This window comes from Monodelphis domestica, chromosome 1 (assembly GCF_027887165.1).
Source record: "Monodelphis domestica isolate mMonDom1 chromosome 1, mMonDom1.pri, whole genome shotgun sequence".
Taxonomy (NCBI): Eukaryota; Metazoa; Chordata; class Mammalia; order Didelphimorphia; family Didelphidae; genus Monodelphis; species Monodelphis domestica.
Genome location: NC_077227.1, coordinates 341,916,635 through 341,938,718, shown reverse-complemented (window position 1 = coordinate 341,938,718; position 22,084 = coordinate 341,916,635). Strand labels below are relative to the sequence as shown.

The 22,084-nt window shown below is 39.2% G+C and overlaps 1 protein-coding gene across 4 annotated transcripts in view; it reads right to left on the bottom strand.

Moving 5' to 3' along the window:
- ARHGAP26 (Rho GTPase activating protein 26) overlaps positions 1 to 22,084 on the bottom strand; it is a 577,883-nt gene that overhangs the window by 216,640 nt on the left and 339,159 nt on the right. For all 4 annotated transcript variants that reach the window (XM_007473811.3, XM_007473809.3, XM_003339558.4 and 1 more), the window contains exons 13-14: positions 6,209 to 6,274; positions 4,779 to 4,853 (exon numbers count right to left, since the gene is read on the bottom strand). In XM_007473811.3, the coding sequence (XP_007473873.1) occupies positions 4,779 to 4,853; positions 6,209 to 6,274 (141 nt within the window). The remainder of the gene's footprint in view (positions 1 to 4,778; positions 4,854 to 6,208; positions 6,275 to 22,084) is intronic.

The window sequence follows — 22,084 nt, the reverse complement described above, 5'->3', positions numbered from 1 at the left end:
GTAAGGCAAAGAAACTAGTGGTTCTTGCTTAATTAAAACCCATTATGATAATAATAACAGTAACACAGTGATAACTCTCTTGAGATTACTAGAGAGTGAATCCAAGTGTGTTCTTAATCAAAATTCTCAGGCAGCATCATGAACCTTAGAATGTCAAAATGTCCTAGAACAGCATGTGAACAGAAAGCTTCCTGAAGAGAATGAGCCATATTAAATTATCTCTCATGAAATAGGGCCACATGATCAAAACTGGATGGCACTCAGAAGGAAGTATGGTACAATGGAAAGAATAAAGGACCCGAGTTCTTATCCAGTTCCTGCTGCTTACTACCTATAGGATAACAGGCACATCAACTTACCTCAGCAGACAGGATACGGATGGATGCTGCGTTAGGCTTATTATCTATTATTATTAACCTTTCTGGATCTTAATTTCCCATCTGTAAAACAAGGGAGTTGTCTAGACTAGATCAAGAATGTCTGAACCCACAAAGATGTTAGGGGGGTCCATGGATGTAGATGGGAAAAAAGACTACAATTTATTTTCTCTAATCTCTCATCAAAATTTCTTTTTTTCGTTTTCTTATTTTATTTCTTTAAAAATTTATATTAAACATTTTTTACCAATTACATACATGTAATAACAAATTTCCACACATTTTTCATAAGCTATATAATTGAACTTATCTCCCTTCCCCTTCCTGGTGTTAGCAAGCAATTTTATCTGATATATATATAAATAAAATCATGCAAAAATATTTTCATATTGTTCATTTATTGAAATTTCAATTATGAATTGTAGGCAACAAAAAAGTATTCTGATAAGGGCTTCATCAGACTGTCAAACACAAAAAAGGTTAAGAGGACTTGGACCAGATGATCTCTGAGGTTCCTTTCTAGTTCCAGCGCCTAAATCAATAATAAGAATGGAGAAAAAGAAAGCACTTCCCTCCATTCTGGAGGTTCTCCCCCTGTAAGTCAAGGTGAGACCAGGGCAGTAAGAACCTTAGATTCCCTATTTGTGGGACAAGATGAAAGATCCATCTCTTGGGACTCTGATGACCCAAGTGACTTTTGGTTAATCCTCACCTGGGATTATGATCTGGGATATGCTGCCTAGAGCTAAAGAAAATGAGAAAGAGACCTGGCAGATGTGGGAGCTTAGCTGTCAGCTTGACACAGCTGTCCTCACGATGTTCTGTTGTTTGATATTCACACACTGGGTTCACTAGGGGCTTTCCAGCTGGTAATTGCTTATTTTTTACAACAATTCACAGAAACAGGTTATTACATTAATCATCCTGAGGATGATAGTATACAAATGGCTGGTTCAAGAGTCAAGCAGAGTATCAGTGATAGAAACCAGGTTCCTTCACACCTGTTCCTCTGTTATGTCCAATAACTTAAGTGATTAAAATATGTGATGAACATGCCTAAAATGCTACATATCCTCAAATAATTGTCACTCTTGCAGAAGAGTCTCACCTAAGGCGTAAATATCTGCCACCACTAAAATTTCCATATCTACAATTTGAAATATTAAATTTTCCACTGAAATTTCAAATTTTTGAAATTTTGAAACAAATATTGAAATTTCAAAAAGAACCCTAAGAAGAATGAATGGTTCTGGTTTAAATATCAACTTCACTTAAGTACTGATGGCAGAAAAAGATTTTGTATGGAAGAAAATGGGACTTTTAAAATGGCTGACTACAGTATGAAATTTGTAAGACCAAATACTAATTCCCTAGTAAATAAGGGTTGGAAGGATATAAACAAAAACATCTGTAAAGAAAAATTGCAAGCTACTAACAACCACAGGAAAGAATGCTCTAAATCAATAATAGAGATGAAATCAAAGCAATTCTGAGGTTCCACCTCACACCCAGCAAACAGGCAAAGATAACAGAAGATGGGTCTCATCTAGCCAGTCTTGGAGGGGTTGTAGAAAGGTAAGCACAGTAATGAACTATTGGTAAAGAATGTGTAAATTCCTGATGAAAGCAACTCATGTCTCCACATCATCTGACTCAGGGATGATCCCATGGCAAGGCATATTCTACAAGGCTAATGATTTTTTTTAACCCTTACTTTCTTTCTTAAAATCAATACTGTGCATTGGTTCAAAAGCAGAAGAATGTTAAGGGCTAGGCAACTGGGGTTAAGTGAGTTGCCCAGGGTCACACAGCTAGGAAGTGTCTGAAGCCAGATTTAAACCCAAGATCTCTCGCCTCTGTGCCTAACACTCAATCTACGAAGTGACCTAGCTGCCCCATGATTTTTTTTTTTAAAGGCCTCATCTAGGGAGAAGGTAGAAAGCTTAGTGGATACAGATCTAGGTTTGGAGACAGGAGGTTCTGGGCTCAAATCTTTGCTACCTGTGTGACTCTGGACAAGTTGCTTAAGCACAATTGTCTAAATCATACCATTTTTCTTACTTGGAGCTGATACTTGGTAATGACAGAAGGTAAGGGTTAAAAAAAAAAAGTTAGGCTGATTCATACCAAACTACTTATAATAGCACTTTTTTTTTTTAAAGAGCAAGGAGCTGGAAACAAGGTAGATGTCCATCGATTGAAGAATGACTGAACAAGTTATGGTATATCAATATAATGAAATATTACTGATCTGTAGAGGGAGAAAAACGTAATGCAAGGATGCATGGGAAGACTTATATGAATTGATGTGTAAATGTGAAGACAATATACCCAAAGACAAGAAAGTTAATTGAAGTACACCATCAACAAAACAAATCGAACTTAATGCTCCGAAATTATAACTAATCTTAGCCCCAAAGGGAATCAGGGAAGCACCTCCTCCCATTCCTTTGAAGAAGAGGAGAAAGCTACAGATGCCTGGCTTTTTCAATATGCTAGTTAGTTTTGCTGAAGTCATTTCTTTTTCTTTTTCTTAGTTATAAAGGATAGCTTTCTGGGAGGATAAGGGATAAAACAGTGGGAAAGGGCAGTGATACTAAAAATTAAAATTACTCCAAAACTTTGCTTTTAAAACAGGGAAATAGACTAGGTGGGGATGTGGGGTACTAAAGAGGTACATTTGCCCCCAACAAGAGAAATACAGGCAATGGGAAATCCTGATCTCCAATGAATTTGTTTTCATTAAAGGGGGTAATTCTGGCACGAGTGGTGCCCCTGCCTAGAACACCAAGCTGGGACCACAAGTAGCAGCCCCATCTATAAAAGTGTTGTGCTGCCAAAGTGCTTGTAGTGACGATATCGCAGTCACCAATCTCGGAAATCTGATCCGTTTGCCATTTAAATCTATGTTATTCGCTGGTGCTGGCTGCATTCATGTCTAAAAATACAGGAAATCTGCAGCCTAAGCACATTTGGCCTGTTAGCTCATGGGGTTCTGATTTGAATACTGAACATGTGGAGTGGGATGAAGGTTTTGTTTTGCTATCCGCTTTCCATACGGGGCGGAGGAGGAGGGAAGAAGGAAGAGTAGGTTGAATTCTGCTGTCTATACTACAGAGAAGGGATATGAATTTGTGGGCTAAGGAGATGGGGTCAGATTATCTATGGAAGCAAACTTGGCTTTGGAGTTATGTGGTAGATTTGCACTAGCTAAGGGATGGCCGGGTTTTTCTATAAAAAGCAGCTAGGAAGCTCAGTGGAGTGAAAGCCAGGCCTAGAGAAGGGAGCTCTTGTGCTCAAATCTGGCCTCAGATACTTCCTGGCTGTGTGACCCTGGTCAAGTCACTTAATCCCTAATGCCCAGCCCTTACCACTCTTCTGCCTTGGAACCAATACATAGCATTGATTCTAGATGGAAGGTAAGGGTTTTATTTTAAAAAAACAAAAACAAGTAAACACAAAGAAATTGCCTCCTGTATACTTTGTATATATTTTGTATCTACTTCTATGAAAACCTATTGTTTCCTAAGATAAAAGCAAAGTTCCTTGAGGACAGGGTCTGATTCATTTTATCTTTCTATCCCCAAGCATTGAGCAGAGTCTTGGCATTTTGCAGGAACTTAATAAATGCTTGCTGATTAATTCATGGGTTGATCCTCTTGCTGAGGCACCAGACTGTGCAATCAATAAATCCCTGACCCACTTCACAGACAGCAGGAGTCTTCAAGACAAAGTAGAGAGGGCGGCTGGCTGGCTCAGTGGATTGAGAGTCAGGCCCAGAGACGGGGGTCCTGGATTTAAATCTGGCCTCAGACACTTCCCAGCTGTGTGACCCTGGGTAAGTCACTTAACCCCCAATGCCTAGCCCTTAACACTCTTCTGCCTTGGAACCAATATTGGTTGCAAGGCAGAAGGTAAGGGTTATTAAAAAAAAAAAAACAGCAAAGTAGGGAGAGGCCATATGGGATACGGATAGATCCCCACGTGATAAGGCAAGAGGCCAAAGGCAGCTGTCTTCCACTAGTAAGGGTGTGGTAGCTCCTAGTCTATGTCCCCAGGCTCTAATGTGGGAGAGAAAAAGGAATCCAAGCTCTGGCATGTTTTTCCAAGTCTGTAACAGAAGTTATGGCAAGGCCAGCTGGGAATAACCAGAGATATTCATAGCCAAAGCCCTCTCCAGATATCAAGGGGAGAGCCAGGGTGGGACAGGAACCTGACACCACTCTTTAATTTTTTTTTTTTTGCTTACCTCCCTCTAGGCCCTGATTTCCAATCAATAAATACTTCATCCACGAAGGCTGGGTTCTTCCTCTCCTTTCATATCCTCCCCATCAGCCCAATACTTTTCCAAAACAAGCCTACCAGCCACTTTTGCTCAGAGCCAGCGGCTATGGCACTCACCCATCAAAACACTCAGCAACTTCTGGACTCTGGAGTTGACGCCAACAATTCTGTAGAGTCCTTGCTCATTGATCCCTGGGAAAAGAAAAGACTGATTTAATTAGAGGACCATCAATGCACAAATAAGGCTAATGCAACCTAATGCATTTCTTTCATTTCCTCAGTCTTCCTAATAGCTGCTCTAATTAAAGCATCTTGTCACTCAACTCTGCTGATAGGGAAGGGATAGACAGGATTTGGTACAGCTGTCTAGAATTTCATGGATGTGCTATTCACTATAACCCTGGTGTTAGCTTGGTAATCAGAGGGGAAAGGGATCTCCAACCCTGCCTGCCAAAGGCAGCATCTGGACATGCTGAAAGATGCCAGTAATAATGACAATAATACATGTGTATTATTTAGGTAAATACACAAATATATACATATGTATATGTATACACATATTCCTATGTTTATATAATAAATATATATGTGTGTGTTATGTATTTGGCCAATGAAATAATAAGTAATAAAGAATTATATTTTGAACTTTTATAATGCCATTCTATAATACATGAAATCCTTAATGGTGATGATATGCTCAGTTTTGCAAGTGGTGGTCAAAGTATATATAGTTGGTGATTAAAGAATTTACTAAGAACTTAGTTGAGTGGACAAGAATTTCATTTCTTTGATATACAACTGCTTTGCCTATATAAGAGTTTTAAAAATACAAGTGATACAAATAATAGCACATTTCTCCTCAATATTTGATACCAAGAAAGAACTAGTTGGTCTTTAGGGTTTCTTTTATTTGGTTACTGAGTGATGCCTTTAGGTCTTTTTTGTTTGTTTGTTTTTTGATCACATATAAATACGGTGTTCCTCCAAATGAACTCTCTCTTGAAAAGGAGAAAACAAAGTAAGTAAAATTAAATGGAAAAAATAAAAATGCTTCTGAACTATAAGAATTCACTAAGCAACAACAGCCTGGGAGGGAGGGGGGGGTAGGGATACTATTATCTTCTGGTGGTGCATTCAACATTTCAAACCACACTTCTGTTGAAAGGATGTTAGTATGTTTTATCACTTTTCTCCCCTTGGAGGTTCATTATAAAATGGACACCAAAAGGATCCAACAAATATGGCTTTTTTTCTCATCTATAGCTTCATAAACTTGAAGAAAATGATTATCTTTTGCCCTTTGGGGCTATCTGACAAGGGGTATGGGCGGGAAGTAATGAGGAAGAAGTTCTGGTAGGGGGAAAAGAGGAGGTTTTAGGAGTTGGACTAGATGGACATTGAGAGCCCACCCCCACGCACACACTCATGGTGGTGTGCTGGAAGTTAATGAATCAATTAAAATCGGGAAACAGCAGGTAGCAGATAATATGCTACCCACAGCTGTGTGACCTTCACTGAGAACAATGCCATCTGTTGAGCTCCTTTACCTCTGGTCTCCACAGCATGTATGCACTTCCTGATTATGCTGAAGCCAATGGTGTCCAATTGTGCAGCTGGAAAAGGAAGGAGAATTTTTTTTAAAGCAGTCATAGGAATCGATATCATTGTGAAACAGCTGCTAGTTCTCTATTAGAGTACAGGCTCCTTAAGAACAAGAACTGTTTTTTGCCTTTTTTGTTGTATTTCCGAAGTTTGGCCCACTGTCTGATACATAGTAGGTGCTTAATAAATGCTAATTCGCTGGCTGACCATTCAAAATGAAAATATAGAGACAGCTAGGTGGATAAGGATAGAAAGTCAGACCTGGGAGACAGGAGGTCAAATCTGGCCTCAGACACATTCTGATTATGTGACCCTAAGCAAGTCACTTAACCCCAATTGTCTCTTCTGCCTTAGAACTGACACTTAGTGTCAACTCTAAGACAGAAGAGAAGGACTAGGCTTTTTGGTTTTGTTTTTTATTGGAAATGTGCATTTTTTTCCAATAAAAATAGAAGTAACTAACTAGGTACTCATCAGCAATGCTTTCAAACTTGAAAACTTCCTTTTACTCACTTTTAATAATTCAATTCAAAATTATTTATTAAAAATCTCTGGGGAAATTCTTTGACATAAGGTCATTTTGGTGAACCTGTGGTATGCATGCCAGAGAGGGCTTCTCCCCTCCCCCTCTCTACTGTGCCTAAGGACATCACCTGCCCTCTGCCCAGCAGCCCAAAGGGAGCGTTTCCTCCCTCTCCTGTCTGGAGTAAAAGGGAGGCTCACATGTGGCATGAGGGTGCAGTTTGGGCACTTGGTCTCTAAAAGGTTTGCCATCATTGACATAAGGGTATGGCTCTCTGGGTGAGAGGCAGGGTAGAGATAAAAGGGATATTTTAGGTTATGTTAAAAAGAAAGGATATTTATAAAGAACTATTTTTAAAGAGAAGAATCTATGATGGGCTGCTAGGTAGGTAAGCCAAGGTGGTCAAACACAAAAACGCAGGATATACAGCAAAATATTTACCGAAACACTTTTTTTTTTTTTGGTAGAAAAGAACTGAAAACAAAGCCAATTCCCACTGACTAAAGAACAGCTAAACAGAATAAGATGTATTAAGGTAAATGCTACTGTGTCATAAGATATCCTGAATAGGCTGAATTCAGAGATTCATAAGATGTATATAAAAGATGCAGATTTTTTTTAATTTTAAAAGATTCAGAAGAAAAATAATATACAAAATGATATCCATTTAAATAGGAGAAGAGAAAGAAGGAAAGGAACACTCCTTTCTTTACAGATGGAAAGAGCTGTGGCTAAGGAATACAGCATATACTGTTACATCATGAGTTTGTTGAATTGTTTCTACCCGTTTCTTTACTTAAACATAAATTTTTCTTTTTCAGTCAATCAATCAATCAAAATTTTATGAAGTACCTACTATGGTAAAACACAAGACATATAAAAAAAGGTAAAAAAAAACAGTTCCAATTTTTGTTTTGTTTCTTTGCTACAAGGGTAGAGAGATATTCAGAAATGAATGAGAGGCAACAATAAAAAGCCTCCATAAAAGAAGAAAACTCCATGGGGAGTTCAGCACTGACAGTGAGAGACCTAGCTGGAAGGATACAATAGAACTACATGATACCAATTGGAAGAAAGAGGCAGACAATTCTACTCATATGACCGAAAAGAGAGAAAGACCAGAGGGAAATTGAAGCAGTCATGAAACACCTGAGTTAACCTGAGGAGGTAACCAAGAAGAGGGTATAGCAGCCTTTGATGTAAATGACCAGGTGAGAGTATTGACACTTTCAGATACTTAACTCCTGTTATCTTGCTGCCAGAGCCTCCAATATCATTCAAAAAATAATCAACAATAGTGACAGCTACCCATGTGGCGTTTCCTCACCATATGACTTTGGGTGTGGATGGCCACTGAAATCCATCAGTCTCCTTCCATCCAGGATGACACACATAAAGTGATCTTTATAGGCTCATACTTTATTTGCTAAGCAAGATGACCTACATGAAACATTCTCAGTGACAAGGCGAACAATTTAGTGGCTTATGACAGGATTGGGAAGAGTCTAAAAAAAGGAAGTTTATTTGTCCCAGGAGCTACAAATTCATTTTTTTCTCCATTAAACTCTACGCAGAATTTAGAGTGATCCAATTTTTCTCCCTGTCTTGCCACATATGGGAGGTTTATGGAGTCATCTAAGATATAGATCTTGAAAATTCCTGTTAATGGGTCTCAGTGGATTGAGAGCCAGGTCTACAGATGGGAAGTCCTGGGTTCAAATCTGAATTTCCTATCTTTGTGAATTTGGACAAGTCATTTCATCCCAATTGCCTAGTCCTTCCTGCTCTTCTGCCTTGCAATCAATACTTAATATTGATTCCAAGACAGAAAGTAAGGATTTAACAAAATCACTGTTAACTCAAAGTCCAACAAAAGAGAATTGTCAATTTCCAGAAACAATTTTCATCTCAAAGTGAGGAAAAAGTATTCTCATTATAAAGATAACTTAATCATGAAGGCTGAAAAGAGAAAGTAAATAACCTTCTCTTCTTCCCTTTGGGCCATGTTCAATACATGGAATATCACTCTTTCTATTCTGATGTGTTGCACAGTGCTAACTCAAGTCTGTTCTTTCCTTGGTAGAAATGAAATATTTATTTTGGGCAAATTATAATGTCTCAAGGCTGCTGACTGGAACCTAAAAGTGAAGTCTAAGGCATTCTTACTAACATAAAACTCAATTAACTTGTGGTTCTGCCATTTTTCAAATTTAATTTAAACAAAGTAATAATACACAGGCCAAATTCTTGCTGGAACTAAAGGAGAATTTTCATTCTTTCCTTAGCTGTCAGAACATAGCCTTTGGGAAATGGTTTGGTTTGGGTGGTGGTTGGGGGGGGGGGGCAGCGCGGGAGTGTTAGGGGCATGGAGGGGAATTACTTGAAGCATTTACCCAGTGTTCCACAGTATTCATAACTGTAACTGAATATCCACCTGTAGACTTTTAGAATTATTTAGAAAAAATAAATTTTCCACAGGTTTGGTAGTCCAAGGGCTGGGGAACTTGGAGTTTGAATAGGAGAACTGCTTTTACATGCAAACATACCTATATAAATATATAATAATAATAATAAATATGAAATATAATAAAAATAAAAATCAATTATAACTATAAACATATAAATAGAAATAGAAAATATGTATGTGAATATAAGAGTAATATACTTCAGGTGAGAAACTCCAGAATATTTTTTTCTAACCTTTCATTTGGGTAGCGCATTAATACCTTACCTTCTTTACAAGAGGATGCTTAGTTCAAATGGCCTACTCTGAGCTGGAAGGAAAGTTGCATTGAAGGCAAGAAACCAGCCCACTTTACTACAATACAAACTTCTTCAAAAGATTTAGGGAATCTGACTAGGTTTTGAAGCTGCAAGGGGTAAATCAAGGGGAACATAACTGTGAAGAAAGCACTAGACTACTCTGATGAAGGAAGAATGAGTCTTGAAAGTCAACACAACTTTGTAGCTGGCCATTTCTAACAAGAGTGGTGGGAAGTGCTATTTTTCCCTGCGTAATTCTAAGCTGGTTAAAAAAAAAAAGGAACAAAACTTGTTGATTGGGGAAATTTCTACTTAAACAAAAAATATATTTTTGACATAGGCTAGCCTGTATAAAATATTATAATTTTAAAATAAGGCTCATTCTCTACATAGAAAATCTCCAAAACCAAAACAAAATAAACAAATAATAACCCAATTCTGCTATCATGAAGAGGTGGAGTGAGAGTTGAGAAAGCCTGAATTCAAATCCTGCCCCTGACATCTATTTGTGGTTTAACCTTGGGTAAGTGAATTCATTTCTCTTAGCTTCCCCATTTATAGAATGTGAATACTAATTCCCACAGAACCTATCATATAGGGTTATTAAGGGTTTCTAAGGGAACTGTACAGGGAAAGTACTATGCAAATTCTTATGTACCCTACTGTCTATTATTGTTGTTGCTCCTGTTGTTGACCTGGTCTATCATTGTCTATATGCTATTGTGTAAAATCCCTGGTCACCGCTGCTGTTGTCGACCAGTTAACAGGTTCATTATTGTTTATGTGCTATTGTGCTACTATCTGTTATTGTTGCTGCTGCTATTGTTGATCAGTTAACCGGTCACTGCTGTTGGAAATTATTACCCTCTCACCCCATGGAGAACATTTGGCTTCCAGAGTCTTTTTCTTTGGTTTTCGTGCTAAATATGACTGCAGTTAGTTAATTAGTAACTTTTATATTATTATTGGACATGAGTATGAACCAGGTAATAGATGTTGGAGCACGTGTAAAGTTGGACAAGTAGAACCAGGCTCCCTCCATAGGGTTTACGAACTAGTTAAGGCTCCTATTCTGAAACTGAAGGCAAGTAGGCTCCCCTCGACTTAAAGGGTTGAGAATGGCCACCAATGGGCAGTCTTTGCTAATAACAGAGAAAGTCTGAACAATCCCTCCAGATGGAAACAGCTGAACTTAATCCCCACAAGCAGGTGATTCAGCTCTTTCACTGAGCTGAAGCTCAGGAAAGGTCAGGGATTTATTTGCAATTTCTGTATCCTTATAATCACCAGATATAATCTCTCATTAAATATCTACCAGGCTAGTGCTATTCCTTCATTTGACTTGCAAGAAGGCAGTCCAGGAACTGTTAACTTCCAGTCTCAAAGTCCACTTTCTCCCCTGGCTTTATCTCTTTCCCTTCATACAGCGCCCAGACATCGGGTAGTTTGATCAGCTGCTATGAAAGTTCCACAGGGTTCGTGCTAGGTACCTCTGATGAAGGACAATAGTTCAAACCCCCACCAGTGGAGAACCTGGCCATTTCCTCTTCCCTTCCCTGTTTCACATTTTAGAGCCTCGGCATTCCGTCTCTTTCCAAAGAAAAGTGGCCAATGTTTCAGCAACAAGATGAGAAAGGAAGAGCCCCAGAGGATAAAGGCGAACACCTGTCATTAGTGAGTCTTTACACTTAATCTGGTTATGGCCCCGTGCCCAGTGACCTACAAAAGTTCAGGCAAAGTTCTTTCTGAAGGAGATCTGTGCACAACTAATGGCTCTCATGTGGCCAGATCATTGACACACAAGGTTCAAAACTCTTGACCTCTTACACCACTACCTTTACTTAAAATATAGGTGTCAGAACTTGGGTTTCCACCAATCCAGGAGAGATCCTGTTTTTATATGATGCTGCAGGAACTCCCATCATCTCCCCATGGACTGATGAGTTAATATTCAGTGTGGTCTAATGGAAAGAACAATGGAAGTGGGAGGCCATGTAGGGCAGGCAGCAAGGTCCAAATGTTAGCTTTGCAACTCACAGCCTATATGACTTTGGTAAGTAAGTCACTTAACATCTTTTAGCTTTGGCTTGCTCATCTTTGAAATGAGGGTGTTGGGGGACAGCTGGGTAGCTCAGTGGATTGAGAGCCAGGCCTGGAGATGGGAGGTCCTAGGTTTAAATCTGCCTCAGACACTTCCCAGCTGTGTGACCCTGGGCAAGTCACTTGACCCCCATTGCCTAGCCCTTGCCACTCTTCTGCCTTGGAACCAATACACAGTATTGACTCCAAGATGGAAGGTTAAGGTTTAAAAAAAATGAAGGTGATGGAGGAGGATATACCTTATTTATAACAAAGTTCTCTTGTAGTTCTAAATTGATGAATGCAAATAAGCTCTCCCTCTTTTTTTCTTACATAAAATAATTCTGTCTCTAAATCAGCTTCAATTTAACCTGAGACTTGGAGATGGAGGACACTTCTTTGGTAAAGTTTTGATTATCACTGAGTGGTTGGCAATGACTTTTCTAGCCACAGCAGCTCTGGCTAAGTTCAATTCAATTCAAGAAACATTTACTACTTTCCATGTAACCTTAACTACCGTAGTCTTATTTATTCAAAACTTTTTAAATTTAATGTATTCAAAATTATCCATTTTAATTTTTACAATGCTATCTCTTGTTTATTTATAAATTCAGAGAAAGAACTGATGAATAGAAATAAGTAAGACAGTTTTACATATACATATATCTTTTTGTCAAACACTGTCTTCTCCCTGGAAGGGAGTTGCTTTGGTATTTTAATGTAATAAATAAATTTAAATAAAAAAGAGAAATATTTACTAAATATCTCTAATATAAAACATTCTGTGTCAGTTGTTAGGGAAGCACCAAACAAAAACATATAGACAAACAACCAAAAAACAGTTCTGGTTTTGTGGACTCTGCACCCATATTAGCAAAATTTCCAATACTAAAGTTGCTCTCTCTGAAATTTTTTCCCCCTGAATCCATAAAATGTGAACTTGTTCCATGTACTGTGTACAACTACAGATTTCTACTACTACCAGTTTCCTTATTTAATCTTCTTTTCCCTACCCCCAGGGGATAAGCTCTCTTAGGGCAAACCCATTTGGAGCCTACAGAAAAAATGAAAGCTCCTGGTTTTTTGCCTCTTTTTGTATCCCCAAAAGCTTAGGATACTAGGTGCTTTATGAATACTTACTGACTTGACTCTTACACAGAAACACAAAGCTGAGGAATAAGGAAAGACCTTAACCAAAAGTAACATGTAGCATTTCTGGTTAGGTGGCACCACGGAGAGAGCATCAACATAGTGTGGGGAAGACATGAGTTTATATTTGGTCTCTGGCACTAGCTATGTGACCTTGAGCAAGTCATTTAAAGTGCTTATTCGCACAGTGCCTGGCATATAGCAATATATAAATATTACTTATTATTATTGTTGTTGTCAAAATGGGGTTAATAATAGCACCTACCTACCAGCATTGCTTTGAGGATCAAATGAGATAATATTTTAAAGTGTACAAAACAGCATAGTTCTTGGCAAATAATGTGCTATATAAATACTAGCTATTATCATCATCATTAATCCTCTAGGGTTCTTTCCATGAAAACCTATATATTCTATCAATTTGCACTGGTTCCTTGAGAGGCAGCATGACAGTGCACGTTAGGGTTGACTTAAAAATCAGGAGGACCTGAATTCAAATCATGCCTTGGGCACAAGGTGCTTAACTCTTCAGAGCCTCAGACTACCCTCTTAAGATTTGGGTTATGATTTGTGTGGGTGGAGAGATTTCCCATTTAGAGAAAAATCAGATATCCTTCATCTTGTATTCCCCATCCAGCCCCACCAACTCCAACTAGACTCTAACTTCTTTTCCAGACCGGGGCCAAACTTCAAATCTCCCTAGTACCCTGCATGGAACTCTGAACACATTAAGGATCTGATATGAGTTTGTTGTATTGATTTAAAAGGAAAAGAGGTAAAACACTAAGAATCAAGGGGATAAGGGAAGTGGAAATCCCTGACAGGCAAAAAAGGAAAGGAAGTAAAATGTTTTTATGTTAGAGGCATTGCTTAAGCCTTCAGGAAGGGCCTTATCAACTCTCTGTTCCCCACCCCCCAGCAGATATTCCACATAGGACAATGCCTTTATTTACATTTAAGAAATTTCTGATGGAAAAGACTAAATGAACTGATTGGTCAGCCATGAAAGGTTAGAGAGTACAGAAAAAGTGACAGAATCTTAGAGTAGACTATAGAGTGTAAAGAGAATGATAAGGAAACTCAAGGCTTGTTCCATCTTCTCTAGATGAGGGATTTTTAAAGGGTAAAAGAATTGCCATATTACTTCAAAGGGCCTAACAGTGCTCATTCATTCACTCTAAAGACATCTGGTAAAAGGAACCAGGCACTCTGCTAGTTGCTGGGGATTTTTAAAAAGCCCCAAAGAAGCATTGCCCTCAAGGAGAAGACTTCCTTACACTGTAATATAATAATAATAACTGTCAGTCTTGTTTCCTTTCCATAACACCATGCAAATAGGTGTGTCCAAAAGGAATTATTTTGTTAAACCAAGAAATAAACCAGAGTCAACTGATTTAGGATACATTGACCTATTTCTGTTCCCCCTGAATTATTGTGTATTATTAGGAAATTGTTTCATCTTTCTAGATTTGTCTCCCTCCCCATCATGAAACAGGGATGTTATCACTCCTTTGATGAAAAGTCTTTTTAAAAAGCCTCAGTAACATATTTAGAGCTTAAGGGGCAAGGGTGCTAAAGTGAGCACTAAAGGGCATTACCACTTCTTATAAGAGTCAAGGGTAAGGCCAATATACAAGGCAAATAGGGTTTGGGGGGACAGAGGTGGGAAGGAGACAGCAGGATAAAATAAAGAACCATCATTTCAGACCCAGGAGGGTCCTTGGATACCTATTAAATCCCCCCTCCCTTTTACAGCATGGGGAATTAAAGCTCAAAGAGGGAAACTTGCCAAAGTTCCCAAGCTCCCAAATACAATGTATCTCAAATGTTTTCTTCATTACAGAAAATTTATCTTAGAAGCATAGAATCCCAGAATTGAAGGGGTTATCAAGTCCAGTCCACACAGGAGAAGAAATCTCTAGTACATCATATCCAGCAATAAGTCATCCAGTCATCTTGATTTTTTTGCTCATTAATATCCTAAATTCCTTTTAAAAAGAATGATACACAGCTAAAAGTGATAAATAAATGAGTTATTATGTTTAAATAGCACACCACTAATAGAGATAATCAGATGGCCCCAAATGTACAAATAGGGTAGGCAACATAACAGAATGGATCACTAATTTGGGATGATGGAGACCACTAGAGTGCTTCCTTTTCTCCAATGACCAAAATGTCATTCTTTATAGGGCAAAAAGCTGTTTCAGACTAGGAACAGTGCCTCAAAGGGAAGCTCTTACCATAGAGCATATGGAAGATGCCTGAGGGGGAGAAGAGAGAATGTCAGTCACCAAAATCTCTTTTAAGTTGGCTATCCTGGCTGGAAGACTGGCCCAAAGTCTAACAGATTCCCAAAGAGAAAAGTGCAATCCCAACTTGGAAGAATTCTAATGGGGGGGGGGGGGGGGAAAGCATCTTCTTTCTCTTATATTTAAACTAGGAGGTCATACATGGACAGATTTTATTTTGGAGTTTGAGGACCTGGAGCTAAATCCTTGTTCCTTCCTTATTCAATGAAATTCAAATACATAATGGCCACAGTGTAAGCTAGGTGCTGGCACAAACACAGACACAAAATAAGACTACATTCACATGGGAGAGGGGGAAGAAGATTGTAGTCCATATTAATGAGTAATTAAATACAGTAGTATTCCCCCCCACCCCCACCCCTTTATCTGCAGTTTTGCTTTCCTTGGTTTCAGTTACTCCATTTCAACCACAAAGTTCCAGAGGTCTGCCTGGGGCAGCCAGTCCAATTCAGTATCTCACTCTCATCAATTCTTCTACTCTTACTTATATATTTTTTTCACTTTTACATATTTAGAGGAGTTTTTTAGGGGGGAGGGATAGCAAGAGTAAGGAAATATATATGGGGTCAACAGATGTTCATTTATATCATGGTTTCAACCATCCATGGTAGTGTTGGAAGCATGCCCTGTGGACACAGAGCCCTATTGTGTATACATAGCTAAGTAACACTGCAGACAGAGCACTGGTAGAATCAGGAAGACCAGAGTTCAAATGTGACCTCTAACACTTGTTATCTGTGTGACCCCAAGTAATCTGTTTGCTTCAATTTTCTCTTCTGTAAAATGGAAATAAAAATAGCACCTACTACCCAGCGTTGTTTTGAGGGATAAAATAAATTTGTAAAGTGTTTGACAAATCTGAAAATGTTATATAAATGTTAGCTATTATTATGGTAAATTTTGAGAGGGCAAGAGATAGTGACAGAGGGTGTGTGTGTGTGTGTGTGTGTGTGTGTGAAAAAGAGAAAGAGAGAGAGAGAGAGAGAGAGAGAGAGAGAGAGAGAGAGAGAGAGAGAACACTAGAGTATTCACCCTAACAACTAGAGAAAAAGAGTAGAGGAAGTAATAAATGCTGATGGATTGATTGATTGATTGATTGAAGAGGTGGCATTTGAGCTGTACTTTGAAAGAAGAAAGGGATTCTATGACAAACAGATATGAAGGCTCCCAGGAAGGAGATGCAATGTTGTATTCAGGAAACAAGGAACAGGACTTTTTGCCTGGAAAGGAGAGGAAGTAGAGGAGAATAATCGGAAATACTGATGGAAAAGTACACGTCAGCCAGATCATGGAGGGCTGTAAAGGTCAAGGCTGAGGATTTCATTCTATTTCATCCTTCCATAAAGACCATAATAGAAGTTGAACCAGATCAAATACTCTCTTCAAATTAAAAATGTGATAAACTTAAGTATCCTCATTCCTACAGCTAGAGGTGACCACTTGAACAGAAAGACACACATTTCAATGTGGGTCTGAAACCTACTTCAAACCAACAACTGCCTGGCATAAATCTGCTATGGTTCCAGTTTTTTTCCTTATCAGTCCATAGATGGAAAGACAGATCTCAGGCATGCATTTTGCACAATGTACCCTATTCTGATGGAGGGTGTACACACCAAAATCTACACAAAAGACTGACACATGCTCAGTTTAGAGAAATACCTGCCTGTGCCATGATCAACAACTACCCATTCCCACATGCATGCCATGACCTCTAAACAGACTTTGTGTGCAGACATATTCTTTACCAGAGGAAAGGCTATGGCCCCTTGAATGGGTCTCAGCAAGTTATGGGAATGATTACCACTTCCCTAAGGCTCCTGTTCCAACAGGTTTTTCCTGTTTCAGATACTTTTCATGGAATCATTTGCTCACTTTTCTTCAGTTTATTTATTTATTTTTAGCTGTGGAATAATCCAAATCTATAGGAACTGCTGAATGCCTTGGTAAAGAGAACAAAACGAGGAGCCATTGGCACAAGCAGCAGCTGCCTCCTTTCTGATGATGTTCGGTCTAAAGGGAAGGGTTTAAAATAGGAAATAGTTCACAACTGCTCTGAACAGGGGCACCATTCCCTGGTCATCACCAGGGGCATGTTCTCACTACAGAAATGTAATCGATTTTCCAATGTGATTTTTTCTTTACAGTCTAGCCTTCTTCGTACATTCTGCATTTAATCGATTTCAGTACCATTAAAAGGCATGAAAAACACCCACATTAAATTGAATACAGAATCCACCTGCAAACTGAATTTTCAATCCTCTAACACCCTTCTGGTGAACAGCAGATGGGCTTCTATCACTTTGCCCTTAATCAGGTTAAGCCCAGGAGCCTGACATATTCACAATGTTGGCTGAGGTAAGACTCTCCTACATGGCAATTAATTTTTCTTGCCTTCATTTGTGTCCCTTAGAATGTAAATAAATTCTACTAATACCAGGGATGCAGAATCCCTGGTCACCTGAGTAAATACTACTCCCTTCCCTGCCACTGCTTCTTCTTTTTCTTTTAATTCCTTCCATATTAGCATTTTTTCTCCCAAGTTCCAGCTCAGTGCTTTCTATCTTTTTTCATGATGTCCTTTGAAATTCCCATTATGTACCTTATTTTAGAATTTTTCCTCTCATACACACTCTATATTCTGACAGTAATGAAGACATGGCTTGTCCCAGAAGACAGTGGTTCCCAGTTTATCTTTAACCTTCATCTTTTTCCAAGTCTCTCAATACACTTGTGCAAGAGAAATGGGAATGCTTTACTGCTCACCATTGGTATTTTTGATTCCTCCTTTGGTTCTATCACTCAGCAACTTCTGTTCCTTTTGAGATATGTTCAATCCAAGGTATAGCACCCAATCCTAAACTCTGTGGGAATGAACTGCCAGCACCCAAGTCCCTCCCTTCTTGAGTTCAGTATCTAGTTCACAAGTTTCCTTCCCACCACAACTCTGACCCTAAGCTAACATATTTAAAAATCCATACAAATAGAAGTTCCTTCCAATACCCTGGACTCCCAGGTCATCAACTTCCTCAACTCCCAAGACCTGCATCATGCCAACATTGGCTTATGCAACAATGACCATAATCTTGATCCCACTATCATACTCACCTAGGGTCAAGACTCCAAAATTCCCCAATACCACCATAACTGGTCTATTGTTCCATCTTTCTCCATACCTCATTCATCCTAAAATAACTTTTTGTCCTCACTTTAATTCCTACATCCCTTACATTCACCTAAACCATCATCCCTGCTCTGGCTTCACCTTCATTCCCTCCCAATCTTGAACAAATTCTGCATTACAAACAAATTCTGCATTACAATCTTTATTTTGGAATCCCTTCACCCACACTATTCTACAGTGGCTGGTTGATTTCTCTGTCTAAAACGTTTTCCCCCACTCCAATTCAACCTCCACTCATCTGTCAAAGTGATATTTATTTTTTTAATTTAAACATTTACCTTCTGTCTTAGAATCAATACAGGAAATTAGTTCCAAACCAGAAGAGTGGTAAGGGGTAAGCAATGAGGGTTAAGTGACTTGTCTAGGGTCATACAGCTAAGACATGTATGAAACCTGATTTGAACCCAGGACCTCCCATCTCTAGGCCTGGCTCCCAATCCATTGAAGAACATAGATGTTTCCAAAGCAATCTTCTTAAAGTGCAAGTCTGACCATTTCACTTCACTAACTTATTCAACTCTAGTGACTCACCATCACCTCCACAATCAAATAGAAAATCCTCTATTTGGCTTTTCAAGCCTGTTAGAACCTGGGTCCTTTCTACCTTCATTGTATTCTTAGAACCTCCTCCTCTCCACCTACTATACAAACAATTCATCTCCCAATTCTGGGCATCTTCACTGGCTGGCCCCCATACCTGAAATGCTTTCCTTCCTTCAAGTCTCAGCTAAAATCCCACCTTCTACAAGAAGCCTTTCCCTATTCCTCTTCAATCTATGTCTTCCTTCTGTGGATCACCCACCAGTTTATCCTGTAGATCTCTTCCTTGGTTCATATTTGTCTGCATGTTGTCTCCCCCCACTGGACTCTGAGTGCCTCAAGGTTCTGCTTGTTTCTCCTCATCCCTAGCACTTAACACAGTACCTGGCACACAGTAGGTCCTTAATAAATGTTCATTAAACAACTCCTCTCTGGGTTTTGGCAACACTGTTTTATCTTGGTTCTCTCTTCTTGTTTGGTCACACCTCATTTTCCTTTGCAGGTTTATTATACATGTCCTTCTTGCTTATCCCAAAGTTCTGCCCTGGGTCCTCTTCTCTATCTACATTCACGTTCTAGATGACTTTGTCTGCTTTCGTGGTAGCCCTATGAATGACAGCCAGATCTATATATGTGGCCCAAGTCCCCCTGTGACCTTCCAGGCTTGCAATGACCACCTGCCTACTTTCAATTGCATGTACAGTACACATTAAAAACACATGTCCAAAACAGAACTCATCCTCTATCCCTCCTCCTGACTTCTCTATTGGACATCACCATCCTTCCAGCTACCCAAGTTCACAGACTCTGAAAGATTCTCAATTCTTTACCACCACATACTGTACGCATCAATCATTAAAGGACAAGATAAATGCGGGGGATAGAAGTACAAACAATGAAACAATCCCTTCTTGAAATGAGTTTACATTCTAGGAGCTAGCATTATAAAGAACTTTAAGGTTGCAAAGTTCTTTCTATATTGTATGTTCTTTGCTACTCTTCTTTTTTTGAACCCTTACTTTTAATCTTAAAAATTAATACTAAACATTAACTTAAAAAAATCAATACTAAGTATGGTTCCAAGGAAGAAGAATGATAAGGGCTAGGAAGTTGGGGGTAAGTGACTTGCCCAGGGTAGAAATTTGAACCCATCCCATTCCATCTCCCACCTCCAAGCATGACTCTCTATCCCCTGAGTCACCTAGCTGCCCTTCTAGCTATTATGCCAATCAATCAGTAGCTAAATTGTACTGATTCTTCCCTCTACAATATCTCCACTCCTTATTAGTCTGCAAGTCTAACCCAAATCTCTCTGCACTCTGATTCATCCTCCACAATTCTTTTGTTTTTGAGGACCTCCAGGGATTTCCAGTGATTTCTGAGAGCACACATAGACTTTTCTGTTTGTAATTTAAAACATAATCTGATTCCAATTACCTTTCTTCCTTATCAATTATTCCTCTTCAAGCTCTCTAGGCAAAAACTGGACAATTTGCTAATCCCTGATTTTTTTGTATCCTATCTTCATGTCTGGAATAGACTCTTTCTTTACCTTCAGAGAATTTCTAACTGCCATTTAAATCTACCTCAGCTGTTATTTCCTACCTGATCCCTTTCCCAATTCCCCAGCAATTGGTATGGCCCCCAAAGATATTACCTTTCACTTTCTTACATGCTGCTTCCTCTCCCCCTCCCCCCAAAATATAAAGTTTTGTGAGATTCAGGATTATTTTGTTTTTGTCTTTGTAACTCAAGTGCCTGGTGGCACAATGTTGCTGCTGTTCTTACAGCCCTGTCAGAGTGAATACAGTGCCAGGCCTAGAGAGAGGAAGGCCAAAGGTCAAATTTAACCTTAAACACTTACTAGATGTGAGACCCCAGGCAAGTCACCTAATCTGTTTGCCTCAGTTTTCCTAGCTGTAAAATAAGCTGGAGAAGGAAATGGCAAACCACCATGGTAACTTTGCCAGGAAAATCCCAAAAGGGGTCACAGAGTAGAAGAGGGCTGAACAACATCAAAAACCTGGCACAAGGTAGGTCCTTGTTGATTGATTCAAGGACTCATTTGCAAATTATCCACTTCATAGATTACCAAGAGATAATATTTACTCTCCACCCCCCTCGCCCTCTCTCCCTACTAATTTCAAGCAGGAATTACAAACTAAATTGAATATCAACTGAAACGAAACATAATTAAGATAGCAAATTTAATGGTGATGGAAGATCATATGATGTATTCCAATGTCAAAACTGAAACAATTTTTCAGTTCTATGTTGGTCTACAAAACCTGTACTGATATTCACACCCCATTGGGATCACTGTTACAACTTGCTAGGGGAGAGAGAAAAAGTTATAATTTCTGTTGGGGGGGAAAATAAGTATATTAGGCAGCATGGACAAATTCTGAAGGGATTTTCTCCAAGCTATTTTTCATCTTGTATCTCTCCTCCACAATCAGCCAATCCACCTTAAATTTCCAGATAAGAGGCAGCCAGGAAATAGAAGTGTCTGGGGCACACCACAGTAATTCCAACCAGCCTAATCAGGACCATTTGTCTCACACAGGATGGCAAATATCTCGAGAATGAGTTACAGTGCAGCGGCCTCAATTCCCTCCTGCCTTGCGGCCTGGACAGCCTGCATTGATTTTCAACCAAAAGTAGAACATTCTTATTTCTCTGAAAATGGTACATGGCTAGTGTTCTTTCAATCCACTTTATGTACCAAGGTCTTCTCCTGCTATTAGCTGTTCTCTGCCCTTGAGTTACCCAGAGGGACCCAGTCACTTGTTTACACGAGAATCAGGTTATATAAAATGAGAACCTGGCCATAGCCAATGAGGTTCATATAATAATCTTGGGGGCTAACTGGCCTCAGATGACTCATTAGACTCATAGGCCAAATATTGATCTGTACTGCTCTCAGAGGTCCTGGGAGAAAAGCATCCTAGTGCCCCTGCAAGGGAACAAAATAAGCATCAAGCCTGGTTGAGATTTTTGGAACATGGTGGTCATTACTGGCAAAAATTTGCCCTACCACCCCCTTATCATCAAGTCTTGGCTGCCAAAGAAATTGCAAGCTCCCAGTCCCTGTCACTGGCCCAAACTCAACATAGACCATACCTTTATGTGTAAAACATGCCAGGAGACAGCTGGCTGCAGGGTCAGTTAAAAAACCAGGCCATTTCTAGCCACTGAAGAGAAAAAGCTGGGAATGCCTAAGCCATATACTGTTTTGCCCCCCATGTTTCTAGTTGTGGGGTCTTAGAAT